Here is a 15181-nt window from a genome sequence, read left to right on the forward strand (position 1 = left end):
TACTGTGACAAAGTTAGCAGTATTTCTCACTGCCCTGGGGAAATCACTCCCTGGACATGAGTCACTGAGGCCTGAGGCAACTCCACTCTGTACGGCTACTACATGCCAGCAGATGTGGGCATTATTCACTATTGAAAACCTTGCCATTTCAGATTTTATTTCAATTATAACATACCACACACTTACCTTTGTGTGTGTGCACATGCATACACACAGTTCTTAAATAGGTCTTCTGGAATTTTACAAACCTATTGCCAAGATGTGACATTTTATATCTACTAAAACCCTTGCTTAAAAGGCTATTTCATACCAATGAGAAATACAAATATAAGCCTTGTTCCTGACAGTCCCCCATTTCCATAGAAGTTCTGAGAGAGGGTTCTGAATGAATCCTACATTATGAATTATTTTCTAAGTATTAGTCTGTATGTGTTTCTTAAGACTGTGAGTTCTCTGAGGGTGGAGCCCACGCCATGCCCATCCCTGCATCTTTTCACACAAAGTACATAACAAGCACTTGGCACTAGTAAATGCTGAAAGAATGTTTGCGCAGTGAATAAGAAACAAGCAGAACAATAAATTAGCCTATTAGCACATTCATTGATTAGGCTACCTGTTTATAGTTTATTGCTTAGAACAATTACGTTAGTTGATAACTGCATCAGTAACAACTGTTACTACAGTATGGCAGGAAGAACTTCTCCCTAGCAGTGTGAAGACCAAGAGTGTAGTTATAGCACTGCCACTATTAACTGTGTGTCATTAGACAAGAAACTTTCAACAAGCATGCAAATACAGAGTTTTGTTGTTAAAAATGTACTGAAACACATCTGTGGAAAATTTTCACCTGTCACATTTTCAGTATCAGATCAGTAGATAGAACCATCTTGATTTTTATAAAGCTTACTTCACAATAAAAATGTTGCTTTTGGAAACTGGGTGCATTATACCATTACACCCCTCTGAATGTTGTAACTTGAAGATCACAATGCAGTAGCCCATGTGAATCTACCGGCTACCATTTCTGTTTAAATATGCTGGTCTAGAGAGATTTATAATCCTAGTAAACCTTTAGTTATAAGTATCTTAGGTATAGATTAGAACCGTGAGAATTGGTTGATTCACACTCTTCAGAATCAGCAAAGCAATTCTGGATGATTTACTCACCTCCTGATATTCATGAGTTTAGAAATGAGAATCAACTGCTACCATAGATATTTTCTCATTTTTCTGAATCCAGAAAATGCCCTCAATGACCATCTAATTTTCTGAGCACCTTTTTCCGTTAAGGAACAGGGGTAGAATGAACAGTGAAAGTCACAATTTATATTTTTAATGCTACAAAGGCTGCTGCCCAACTGTGATAATAAAAATCCAGGTAATCAATGACTTTCAGAATTTCTACTCTTTAGCAACATATTGCTATACTTTAATATTTCAGTCTGCATTTATTTAGAAGAAAACTTCAACCTAAGAGAACATGTTCAGGCACAGAGGCAAATACGCTTAAAAGCTAACCAGTCAAGACCCAAATTCTGGCCTTCTAAAGACACAACTGAGGGGAAAAAATACTTATAATTAGTTAACAAGGAAGAACATAATGATGCAGTGCTTAGCGTGAGTCTCATCAGGGAAACAGAAAATGATTCTAACACTACGTGTTCAGTTTTAAAACGATATTTTAAAAATGCTTAGTTATACTTCAAATATGCCTATATATGACAGTATGACAGTTAAGGTACATTTTCAGTCACATTTGATGTCAAAAGACAAATAAAATTTCTCATTAAGGAAAAGTACCCTTTGTGGAAAATTTAAATTTAAATCTTTTAATTTAAAGCCCTAAACATATTCCACACAGGAAAAAATCTGTAAGCATACTTCTTCAGAGAGGATTTAAAGCAATAGCAAGGCAACGTTAAATTATCATGGCTCTTGAGAAAAACAGAGGAGCAGTGTACAGAAGACCCTCACATTGGTAGCTCTGCGTCTTCCCTGTGGGCTGTGCCAACCCACTCTCTCCCCAGTAATGACTCTTTGTTTTTACTAAGTCCCAAAGGGTTGGGGAGAGCTCTGCAAAAAGAAGGGGGGAGGGGTGGATGGAATGCAGCTGCAGGCTCTAAAACAATGCTGAGTCCATATATTTTGTTCCCAGTTAGAATAATGAAAAGAGTGGGGGGTTGAGGAGACAGACTTAGAATAAGCAAAGTAGGATCAAACATCCTGTAGCTCTCAGTCTATAGTACCTCCACTCCTCATCTACTCTACCAAATCCAATTACCATTCCCTTGGATTAAAAAGCTTATCTGTTAAAATTCAAACACCCATTAAGATTTAAACCTATCAGTCATTTATATCTAAATTGTTTCCATCAGTGAACTATATCAAGGCAAGGAATAAAGTAGGAAGAGAAAGTGGAGCAGGCAAAGATAAACTGAGGGCACTTGGACACATGGGACAGGAAAGCTGAAGGGAGGAAAGTTTAGAAAAGGTGGTCTAAGGTTTCAAACATAAACTGCCTGCTTTGCAATGCTGCTTAGGGCCCAGGGGCAACTAGTATGCTAGAGAAAACCATACTCCCTCCTAGACTGCTAAAAGCTGCAAGGGTCAGAATGAAGAGTTTGGAAGTCTGCACATACTGGTGCTCCATGATTTAGGGTTTCGGCATAACTTGATGCCTCCTTAGAAAACATCCTTTATTTGTATTTCCCAGCAGAAAAAATTAAGGGAAGCATCAGCCCCAGAACCCTACTGCTCCCAGTAAGAGAAAAGCAGCTCAAACCTTACACTCTTCCTCTAGCCCTCTTCTCCCTAGATAATTCTTTAGTGAAAATTCATGGAGCCCTCCAGGGCTGGCAGAATTAGGCCTGACCCTGGCACATCTATTCAGATATTATTGATGTCATTAAAATTTGCAGGAAAACTCAAGAAGCCTTAAATAAACACCTGAACTAAGCCCTTGAATAGAAAATCAGCATGTACTAATGACTACCTACTAAAAAGCTATACAACAAAATTCAGAAGAATACTTATTCCAATTAGGATCCCATTCATGAACACTTAGTCACTGAAGAGGAAAAACAGGACTTCATTGTAAAGCTGTCATGTAGAAGCAAAACTCTGACATCCACACAAACATCTCCTTCAAGTAAGCATTACACAACACATTTAGAAGTACTCTTGGTCTGTGTTGAATGATGTAATTAATCTGACTCTTGAACTGTTTTCAAGTTATAAAGGTTAGAAAGACTATTTAAATTGACACTTTCGCATTTTGTGACAACAAAAATTCAGAAGTCTGCAGATTTACAATAATCAAGAATCTTCCTCCCTCAGCTTATGTTTTCTCTATAGCTCTAAAAATCCATTTACAGAAATTACAAATTTCCATATTATAGCTGATATATAGAGGCAAATATAGAATACATATTAATTTAAATGAGGAAGCAAAAAGAATAATTGAGTCTACTATTTATTATTATGAAATATTAATAATAATAATTTTAAAGTACTGATTCTATTCCTGTAAACTTTATCATCTATTATAAAGACAAAATTCATAGGTCCATTTTATTAGACATTATCATTTATTGCACTTTCAAATGCAGTAATAAAATACACAGAAAACTTTGTTTATTCTATATATACGAAAAACTCAATTTCTACTTACATATTTCATTTCCTAGTACATACAACTTAAAAAAGGGCACACACAGCAAAATTTTGTTAATAGTAAAAGCAATCACAATCATAACTTGCCTGAAATAAATAATCCCTTATGGATGTTAAGCTGTGATAAAACATACTCACATAATACCTTGATGTACATTATACTTCAATAAAAAGGTTCAAACACGCAATTATTCATAATATGGATAAAAAACACCATCAATATCAATAACCATATATGAATTTTTAAAAAGTAGATTAAGAAAATAAGAGAATTCAAGCATCTTAAAGATGTCAGACATTTTCATTTAGTCACAAAGTTCACAGAATGAGTGGCTGGTTATAATAAAAGGGTCAACTGAAAACGGATTTTAAAAGCTGAATAGCGTGCAAGAACATTAGATTTGTTTGTTAAATCAAGAAGAGTACTCACCCCGTGGAGTCCTTGGAACTGAATTGAAGGTCGAAAAGGAATTAAATTCTATTAAAAGAAACAAACAGGTAAACCTTGGTTACTGTGACACAGAACTAAATGATTAAACTTTAAATCTATATTATTTGGGCCAGGCACAGTGACTCATGCCTCTAATCCCAGCACTTTGGGAGGTTGAAGCAGGAGGATCACTTGAGGCCAGGAGTTCAAGACCAGCCTGGGCAACACAGTGAGACCTCCCATGTCTATTAAAAAGAAAGAAAGAAAGAAAGAAAAAAAATATGTATTTGGTCAGTGTCATAATGTGTGAAAATCTCTTTTCATTATATACTTTCTTTTGCATGTTACTATATTAAGATGCCTTGGATGAATAATATCACACTATTTACATTTCTCTCTGAACCACACAAACAAAATAAAGTTTTTGGCAGTGCAGCTAATCATGTTTTTGAAACTGACCAACATGATTTGGCAAAAAATGGTTAGTATACCAATTCAATTTTACCTTAAAAAAACTGTATTGTTGCATAGTTTTCCTGGTATATTTTTAATAGGGGTTGGAAGAGGGAAGAGATAATTGGAGGAACTTTACAATACTGTAACAGGATGCTAGAAATATAAAATTAAACATTTGAGAATAAACCTGTTTTCCATTTTCTCACATTTTATCAGAGATTTTTTTTTAATAGAGAGCCAAACAGGTTACCAGTTCTCTCATATGATTCTCACCAGGAGAACGTAATTTCTAGATCAGTGTTTTTTATTATGAGCTTTTTCTTCTTGATAACTTCAATATTTTATCATAGAGTTGTGCATTTGGAAGAAAAGCTGTTATCGTAAATGTCAGCCATAGTCTTTTGCATGATTTCCTGTATTCATAGTCACCAGCATATTTTTCTGTGGGAAAGCTTTTCCAAATTGCCAACAGAAACCCATGAAGAAATCAGACTTGGGTAATGTTTAATGGTAGCACATCAGCCTGTAAACTACTCACACCTTCATATTCAAATCCAATGTACAAAAACAGTGGTTTCTGGTCTCATCTCTACCCCAAATAAAAATATAGAGGCACTAACAATGTTCCCACCTCAGCTACAGCACGTCACCTACTACTTCCAAATGCTTCCCAAAACTTCTCTGCAGACTGAAAAGTTTACTATTAGGGATTATAATAAATGAAAGAGAAAAAGAAATAAAGATAAGTACTTCTTTAAAAGACAGACCACCTGAATGTAAAATCAAGTGTAACATTAGCTATCTTATTATTATTTATAAAAATGAATAAACAAGTATCTTTTTGGAGAAAACATTATAATGGATACTGTTAATGTTCTATTACCATAAAAGATCATTTAACTTTAGACTTATCAGCAGAATCTAAGTACTACTGAGTAACAAATTCATTTATTGGTGTGGGAGAAGTGAACTTTTTAAAAAGGAAAAATAAAAAGGCAGCACCTGAATTTTTAAAACCTAATTTTTTAGTAGATTTTCATTCTAATTCATTGCCTTTTATGAAAATATAAACATACCTTAACTTTCTTAAGGGGAAAAATGCCACCCCCAAACTACTTTCCATGGCTAAACTCACTCTTCCTGAAGTAATGAAAGCAAGTCCACAGGAGCCTGGGGAGCCCCTCTTCATGTGGAAGAGTAAGGTGGCCCTACAATTGAGATTATACAGGTTCAGGTTCCAGCTTTCATAATATTTCCAACAGCCCTGCTTTCTGAATGTCCCTCCAAATCAGAAGCACTGAATATAACCTTAGAGGCTCATTACACCTCCCTTCTTGAATCCTGGCAACTCAGAGGTTGTCTTCAGTTTGCCATGGAAATTTGAAATTCTCTCTCCATCAAGTTCATTGATTCTTCTTGGTCAGATAAATGCAAACTTCTCAGTTTTCAAATTGCTGATATCCCCACTGGATATTACCTCTTTCTTGCACTTAGAGACATCAGTCCTCCCAGTTCTCTGATCACACCTTTCATTCCAAAAGGCAAGTTCCTTTCCTTTTCTTTTTCTAGATCCACTTCATCCTGGAGGCTCACTGCACCTGTTGGGTGATAACTCTGAATCTCTTCTCCATTCCTCAGCTGGCACCTCTCCATAGCCTGCTACTTACTACTGCCGATAGGACATTTTGCATTAGAAACTCACAATGGCAGCAAATCTCAATGACTGGCAAACATGAAACTAATTCCCTCATCCCCAGCCTTCCCAACCAAACCATCATCTCTTTCTTACTTTTCTGGCAAAGGCACTTTTATCCTCTTGGTTCTCCAGGCTCACCACCTTAAAATTAACTTACAGTCTCTTCTCTCCCTGACTTCATATTCTATTAGTCATTTACATACTACATGCCACTAGAATCATAGGATTCCAAATCCAGATGAGGCCTTAGAGATAATACAGTTGGTGCCTATCCCCAACAGGACCAGAACCCAAGACTCAATCTCCCTATTTTGCCATGCTGCTTTTCTTTTACTACCTTGTGTTCCACACACATCTGCTAATGGGGTATTCAAGAGTGTGGGGGCCTAATCCCTCATGCCAGAAAGTTCATCGTTTAGTTGGGGAAAATTTGAGAATGATTAAGTACTAGGCTAAGTAGCAGTGGGAAGCATAATAAGAATTCTCAAAAAGGAGAGTACAAGTTAGAATAGATAATTGTTTACAGAAAAGAGGCTCTTAAATCACAGTTTAGAAAAGGTAAGTTCCGAGGAAAGAGAATACCCTGAGGAAAAAAGTGAGGAGACAGGAATGGACACTGTATGGTCAGAGGGCAGGTCTGTATGTGTACGCTTCTTTCCCACTTGAAATACAACAGCAAGGATGAGATCCGATCTGCAAATTCCTGCCTAATTTTTCCTTATCCTCAAAATGTGTCTTCATTTCTATTTGCTACAGAATAGGGCCATACTTTAAATTTCAGACCTCAGGATGACTCTGTTTAAAAAGTTTATCACTCTGAAATAATCCTGCCCTAATCCCCTCCCTAACCCCTCACTGATGGGTTGTACTCTTGTCTTTAACTTGATAAACAGTTGGAGGCTCTCTCAATTTTCTGAATAAGAGAGTTGCTCACAGAAGTGTTTTGGGGGAAGGAAGCTCTTCCAGCCATGTGCAAAATAGATGGAGAGAGACGGATCAGAGCAGGGCAGGGCTGGAGAAGTGAGCTAGCGCACAGTCTGGGGGGATGCTTAGAAATACCCTGGAAGTGATAAAAAAAAAAAAAGGCCTAAATTAGTACGACTACATCTGCAGCTAACCGGGGATGGTGGACACAGCAGACATTCCCCAGGAAAAATGATAAGATATGCTGAAAGCTTGAACATCAGACACCAAAGAAAGATGATGCCAATGTGGCTCCAGGGCTCCCAGTCACCAACTCTGGCCACTCTGCCCCAAACTCCCTCAAATTAAGTTCTTAGTCTCCATTTTGAAAGCAAGACCCTTATCACCTCACAACTAGATAACGGCTTTCTCCCTTCCTTGAAGTCCTTCCAAATTGTTCAAATAGCTGGCAGAACCTCTCTCATATACCACTGTCGGCCCACAATAGTTCTTATCACTGTCTGTCAAAACAAAGCCAACTACTAAATAGAAAACACATCTGCTATCAACCAAGATCAACCAGAATCAACCAAGTTCATCTTCCATTTCCTCCCAACAATAGCTCAGCTATGTTAACCTTTGTTTGTTTGTTTTGCACAGACTTTCCTCTCTAACTCTTTCATGTTCTTCCAACCTGGCATCAATTCCCAAGATCTGCTTTGCCAATCCATACTTATTGCTTATTTAACATTCAAGCTCAAAATTAATTTCCTCAATGAGACCTTCCTTTGGATAAACCAGGAGTCAAAGACTCAATGTTTCAATGTTTCAAAGACCCAAAGGTCTTTGGAACAGATGGATGTAGGGCAACAAGGAGTGGTAAGTTCCTGGGAAATGCATGCCCAAAGGAAAAATATCTAAATTTAAAAATGTTAAACCTGTTTCTAGCCAAACAAAACTCTGGTGCCACCATTTTGCTAACTTGGAACTATGTAACTATGAGTTAAATCTCATTAGCTGTTTGTCCAGATGCCAGCATCTACTGTTCCACTACACTGGGTATATTTTTTCATAGGTTGTCTTGTTCCTGATTGTTATGACACAAGAGTCTTAGGCATATGTAACTTACAAGTATTATGTGCTCAGCTAAACACGAAAAAAAGTATTGTAAAATCATTTTGTATATGTTCTCTTTATACATGAAGTATATCTCTATACACATTGTACACATATGCAGATTACTATTCAGGGTTGTACAGACAAGATAAGATGTATGATTGATTCTTCATAACAATTTAGAAACTTGCAAGAGTAATTTTGACTAATACAATTTTTTTCCTCATGCCCTGAATTTAGAACTTGACTTCTTGACATGTTTATAGTTCTACCTATAGAGCTTGACTCCTCAACAAGAATAATTTTTATTTACCTAGTTTTCTAATGTATGGCACAGAGCATTTTATATCTGTTGTCTCAAGTGAGCCCCCTAAAACCAGCTCTGGGTGGTAGGAAAGCATCATTATTCCCCATTTCAGAGACAGAATAAATAATGAGTCTCTAAAAGTTAGAGTACATCATTCAGGATCACAGACCTGGTGATTAGCAGAGTTGGGCCTTAAATCCAGTCCTCTGAATTCCAAATACAGTACTCTTTCTTTCTCTTGCCTCTGAAATGTGTTACCCCCTAGTGCTAAACATTTAAAAGACCTTAAATGTTCACTCAGTTCTTTTGGCATTTTGTTTCCAAGGAAAATGAATTTCATAAAGTAATTAAAATTTCCAAAAAAACCGAAGTAAAATTTAGTTCAGTTTCTGATTAAAAACTGAAAAAAATAGTTTTTTTTTCCTTTAAGGACGATGTATAGTGAAAGAATATACATAAATATTTGTTACCATTTTATTTAATATATAATAAAACCCTCATTTATGGAAGAGTTGTATGTACTTATCCAAACAAGCTCATTGTTACTCAGAAATTCTTTTAAGATATCTAGCAACCTAGAAAAATACTTAAAACAACCTCAAATGCTTTACTGATTTTAATCCCAATTTTAGAAAAGAACATGTTAACTAGGCTACAGCTCTTGAATGCTTTTAAAAATGCCACAGGATGAAACAAAACTCTACACCACTTATTTTGCATCTGATCACTCACTGTGTTATTAAGAGAGACACTAGGAAAAAGTTTAGAAGTCAATACCGTTATAAGCAAACGTCTAAAGCATATTAGTTTTTATCCAAAAATTTTTTTAGCCTAAGTATAATCGTATAAACATGACCTCAACTCATTGTATCTTTAAACATTTGCTGAATACATTCCCATTAGAAATGAGTTTTAGGTAAGGCTTCAACTTTTGCTTTAATTAAATATTTTCACCAAGTAGCTCTTCTGAAAATCAAGTTACTCTAGGGCTTAAGGGAATAGTATTTGAGCTATAAGTAAGAGAGTGATCTGGTATCTATTTCCAACCAAGAACACAAAGGCAGATTGTAATTGGCTAGGGAAACTTCTTCAACAACAGGATTTATCAGCGATCCTGATAAAAGTGATGGTTTGCAGTCAAAAGATTCTGTCAAATTTTAGTGCTTTCACTGCTCTTAGAGCTCCTTGAATTTACGCTCTATACCTCTTATGAAATGTTGGGCATTCCTAAGCACAGAATAGCAGTATAGGCAATGCTAAAATGCTCTTAAGTTTGGTTACACTCTTGACATCTGCATTTACAAGCCAATGCTACTGCAACAAGAATTGCTCTATGACCAAAGAGATCTATGCACACTTATTTCCAGGGACTGACTATTCCTCACAATATATCAGAACTATAAAAGTAATATATAATTTACTGAGTCATTTTCCTAGGAAATATTAATTTTCCTAATATTAATTCTGACATGATTTCTTTGGGATGGGAGAAGAGCACAGCTGCTTTTTTGGAGTTGAATAAAAAAGTCACTTATCCTATAAAGGTAGTTTATAACCATCTCTTGATTATATACATATTGCTTATCCATGTATACAAATTAAATGTGTGGTTACCTTTCCCTTATCAACAACCATCAGTTTTACAAATAAACAAACAAGAAATAGCATTCTGGGTCTAGAAAATAACAACATTCCTAAAAAATATTATAGAGATCTTTCCAACTTTATTTTCTACAGTTAGAGATGTTTTTGAGATACCTTTAGTTTCCCTTTTGAACCCATCATGGAACTTTGAGTTAACTAAAGGTTAACTCTTGAGAATTCTTAAATTATTTGAAATCAATCATCAAGTATTTATTAAATACTTGGTATCCACCTTTGTATTTAAGCTGCATTACAAGCCATGATAAAGATACCGCAAAAAAAAAAAAAAAAAATTTCAATGTCAAATGTAATTTTGGAACTTTGCTCAAAACAAAAAAACTTTCTATAAATGGTGATGGTTCAAGTGAGTACTTAAAGTGGATTGTTTAAACAAACAGTTATAGCTAACCAGTTACTATTTGAGTGTTTACAATGTGTCAGGCACTATCCATTTCTACTACCACCTCTGGGAATTCTCAGAAGCACCCTTGTGGGGTAGATACTACTATTCTCATTTCTCAGGTAAGTCCTGTGAATTACTGAAGGCTACACAGCTAATAAGTGACCTGGGGTTCAGAACTGTGCTCTTATTCAGGATTTTATATAGTTAGTCTTTCCTGTCCCCCTCCAACAATAGTAATATGAAATTTGAAACTGAAAGCCAGATAATTAAGAATCACGTTTTTGGTTTTGCACTATGGCAGAAGGAAAATATCACACAATTTGGGAACTTGTTTTTACCTGCAAAGTAAATAAGTGGACACACTTTTCCCTGGGATGCAACTTGGATAAAATAGATCATCTTTCTTTCCCTCTATACTATTTAAGAACTGGTAGTAATGATTCTTTTGTTCAAGAGTCACTTTTTTCTTTGTTCTTTAGGACATCATCTGATAGAGAACCCAAAGAAGACTATCTAATAATTATATTTTAACCACTGTAATAAAAAAACATCTAGGCAAAGAGAGAGGAGGAAGAAAGAAAATTCAAGTTAAAAGTAGAAAATAGCACATGACATCAGCTGATCCTAAAGAAATAAAATACACTCAGCTCTTATTAAAAGCCAATAACATGCTTAGAATAATACATGATATGAAATTTAGAAATAATCCAAAACTACTTGAAAAAATGGTATCTTCTTATTTGCCTCAAACCTTTTATTAGATGCCAAAAAGAAAAGTCATTAAGCTTCACAAACCAATCTAGTATTTTGCCCTGTGAGTCAATGTAACCTTAGATTCAAAAGAAATTCCTTTTCTACAGATTTGGAAGAACCAGATTAAAGAACATATGAAATAAAGAATAATTTCTTTCTAGCCACTACAGCATGGAAAGAGTGAAATATAAGGGATTACCAAAACCAACATCTATTTAGCACAATCCCTGTTTTGAAAGGTAGCTTCTAGAAAACGGTGGCTATCTGATACATGCCAAACTTTATTTATACATATATAAAATCTTCATATATATATGGTTGTCTTAAATTTTAGGATTTCAAATAGCTCTTGAACATGGAAGGCAAAAATCTAAACTGAACAACCAGCCAAAAAGTTAGTTACTGTGAACCAGCCTTTAAATCAACAACACTTGGCCAGGCATGGTGGCTCACGCCTGTAATCCCAGCACTTTGGGAGGCTGAGGCAGACAGATCATGAGGTCAGGAGACCGAGACTATCCTGGCTAACACGGTGAAACCCCATTTCTACTAAAAATACAAAAAATTAGCCAGGGGTGGTGGCGGGCGCCTGTAGCCCCAGCTACTTTGGAGGCTGAGGCAGAAGAATGGCATGAACCCGGGAGGTGGAGCTTGCAGTGAGCCGAGATCGTGCCACTGCACTCCAGCCTGGGCGACAGAGCGAGACTCTGTCTCAAAAATTAAATAAATAAATAAATCAACACTTGAAGCACAGTATCCCACCATTTTTTCCCCAGATTTAATGTGGGCTTTATAATTGTATAATTAGCTTATATGTCAAATCTGACTGTAAATGCAAATAAAGATTTGTTTCCTGGGATCATGATCTCTAAAGCAGAAGTATAAGGAGAAGTGGTAAAATAAGCTTAGACTGGAAGATGGAGTTTTTTTTTTTTAAACTAGAAATTAATAAAATGTGACATCTAAAACATTTTTTACAAAGGGAACCATTAGGGGGCTTGAAACTGGGAGACTACTTGATCATACTTAATGTTCTGAAAAGATCACTCTAGCTGCTGTGGATTATGGGGGAAGGGTAGGAACTTGAACGCCACCTCGAAGTTCATGGCAGTGATCCTGAGGAGAGATGATGGTAACTGGGACTGGAATAGCAGCAATGGCTGGGGTTAGATTCAGGGTATTTTGAAGGTTGACAGTACTTGCTGATAGATCAAATATCTCAAGAAAACAGGAGACAAATCAAGGGTTGCTAGTCAATTTCTAGGCAATTGATAGAGAGTTCTGCCACTTACTGAGATAGGGAACACTTAGGTAGATAGAGATTTGAGGAGTAAAATCATGAGTTTATTTTTAGAAACAGTGAAGATATGAAAACAACCTAAATGCCCATCAACGGTAGACTGGATTAAGAAAAGTTGGTACATATATATATGGAATGCAACACAGCAATGAAAAAGAATGAGATCATGTCATTTGCGGCAATATAGACGGAGCTTTAGGCCTTTACTCTAAGCAAATTAACACAGGAACAAAAAAATACCGCATGTTTGCTTTAATAAGTGAGAGCTAAACATTGAGCACGCATGGACATAAAGAGGGGAAAAACAGACACTAGGGGCCTACCTTGAGGGTGGAGGGTGCAAGGCGGGTGAGGATCAAAAAACTACCTATTGGGTACTATGCTTATTATCTGGGTGATGACATAATCTGTACACCAAACCCCCATGATATGCAATTTACCTACATAACAAACCTGTACATGTACCCTGAACCTAAAATAAAAGTTAAAAAAAAAAAAATCTTACTTGATCCCTCATGGATTCTCATATCAACAAGGGAGAGGATCCTTTATAACAACAAAATCAGGTAACGCTTTTATAATTTCCTTTATGTCTGTACTTATTGAAATAGTTGATTGTCAGAGGATAGTTTTCTCCTTGCAATGATTAGCCATACCCTTGAGAAAAACTCCTACAAGCGTATAAAATACAGTTTGGATATGTAAGATTTGAGATGTCTATTAAACTTTGATGAGGCAGTGTATTGGAAATCAGTACTTGGAGCTGGAGAAAAGAATAGATCTGGAGATAAATATTTGGGAGTCATTAACATATAGATGACACTTAAATTCAAAGGACTAAATGAACTCACCTAGGGAGACTGAACAGATAAAGAGAAGAGAGACAGAGCTCCAACATTCAGAGGCCAGCCAAACAGAGGAAAGCAGGCAAAGGAGAATGAGAAAGAATGGGCAGAGAGGTAGGAGGAAAATCAAGAAAGTGTTTCTAACAGGAAGAAGTGGTCAAGAGAATGGAATACCGCTGAGGTCTGGTAAGATGGAAACAAAGAGATGACCACTGTACTTTAACAGGGACTTTGTCAGGTATAACCTCACGGGTGTGGTGGAAACAATGGGCTGAGCAGAGGATGGCAGGTAAAGAAGACATCTCCTTGAACACAAACTTTATAGCGTTTATTTTTTCACATTTGCCTACTTCTACTAAAATGACAAGCACTTTCTTGGCAGGGACCATTCATGACTTATTCAGCTTTATATCTCCAATGCCTAGTTCTATCCCTGGCAAATGTCAGAAGATAAATACACGTTTGCTGAATGAACAAACGAATATTTGGTAGTTTAACTTTTCTACCTCTTAATTGTTTATTAAAGAAAAAACAAGATACTCAGCTGAGTTTTTATTACATGGACACCTTTTTTGGTTCTTGAGGCATCATGGTTTCTAATAATGGAGCCAAAAGCAATGATATTAAATGTCAATCTTAAAATATGCTAATACTTAAGTTTCTAGCTAAGCATATTTAAGTCTTAAAAAGTATCTGTGAATCTTATAAGAAAGTTCAAGCCTGGCTACCCCCTTGAATAAGCTCACTGTTGAGTGAAAGAGTCTTCCAGACTAGGGTATCTCCCTGAATCAAGAACCAAGCGCTCACAGTAGTCCATTCCATTACAATGTGTCTGTATAGCAAAAGTTTTATGCACTCATGATTCCTTTGTTTTGTTTTTCATAAGGAACTACCATCAAAAAACAAATAAAGGAATCAAAACACCAAAACAGAAATAGAGGTAATGTGAGGTAACTGAAATTATTCCTTCAAGGCCTTTAGGAATTATGTTATTTCAAAATAAAACTTGAAATGTAAATCCAGGCACATTATATAGAGTTACTTACGTTTCCTTAATCAATAGGGACAGAAACCACAGAAGGTCTGATTTCCATGTTAAAATGAAATCAGATTTCATATTATCAGTGCCTTAAGCACAATTTATAGAGGTTATTCAATAAAGAAAGTCTACAGAAATACAAACAAAATTTAAAATGCCCTGCTCAAAACCAAATTTTTTCCCAAAGAATTTCAACTTTCTTCAAAACATCAACAATCTCCAAAATTTCCATCCAAATAAAAGTTTATATAAAACATATTAAGTCACACAGCACTGTTTTATATATCTGTCTGCCTCAAACTCCTGAATATACTTCTCAAATATAAAACATCTAATCAAACCCAAGTCTCCTCATTATCAATTAAAAGGCTGAGTGAATGTTCACCAAAATGGCATTCACATCTTTATCTCCCCTACCCCCAACTCCACTCTCCCATCTGCTTCCAATTTCCCTTTTTCTATCAGGGGTACTCCTCCTAGTGCCAATGGCTAGAAATCTCAATTCAATTCTGTTTCTAAAATTTTTTTTTTTTTTTTTTTTTGAGACAGAGTCTCACTCTGTTGCCCAGGCTGGAGTGCAGTGGCGCGATCTCGGCTCACTGCAAGCTCCGCCTCCC

The 15181-nt window shown here is 36.1% G+C and overlaps 1 protein-coding gene across 1 annotated transcript in view; it reads right to left on the reverse strand.

Moving 5' to 3' along the window:
- ELL2 (elongation factor, RNA polymerase II, 2) overlaps positions 1–15181 on the reverse strand; it is a 76936-nt gene that overhangs the window by 54962 nt on the left and 6793 nt on the right. The window contains exon 2 of the mRNA XM_011944289.1: positions 4103–4150. Within this exon, the coding sequence (XP_011799679.1) occupies positions 4103–4150 (48 nt within the window). The remainder of the gene's footprint in view (positions 1–4102; positions 4151–15181) is intronic.

Source organism: Colobus angolensis, unplaced genomic scaffold, assembly GCF_000951035.1.
Source record: "Colobus angolensis palliatus isolate OR3802 unplaced genomic scaffold, Cang.pa_1.0 Scaffold23, whole genome shotgun sequence".
Classification (NCBI taxonomy): Eukaryota; Metazoa; Chordata; class Mammalia; order Primates; family Cercopithecidae; genus Colobus; species Colobus angolensis.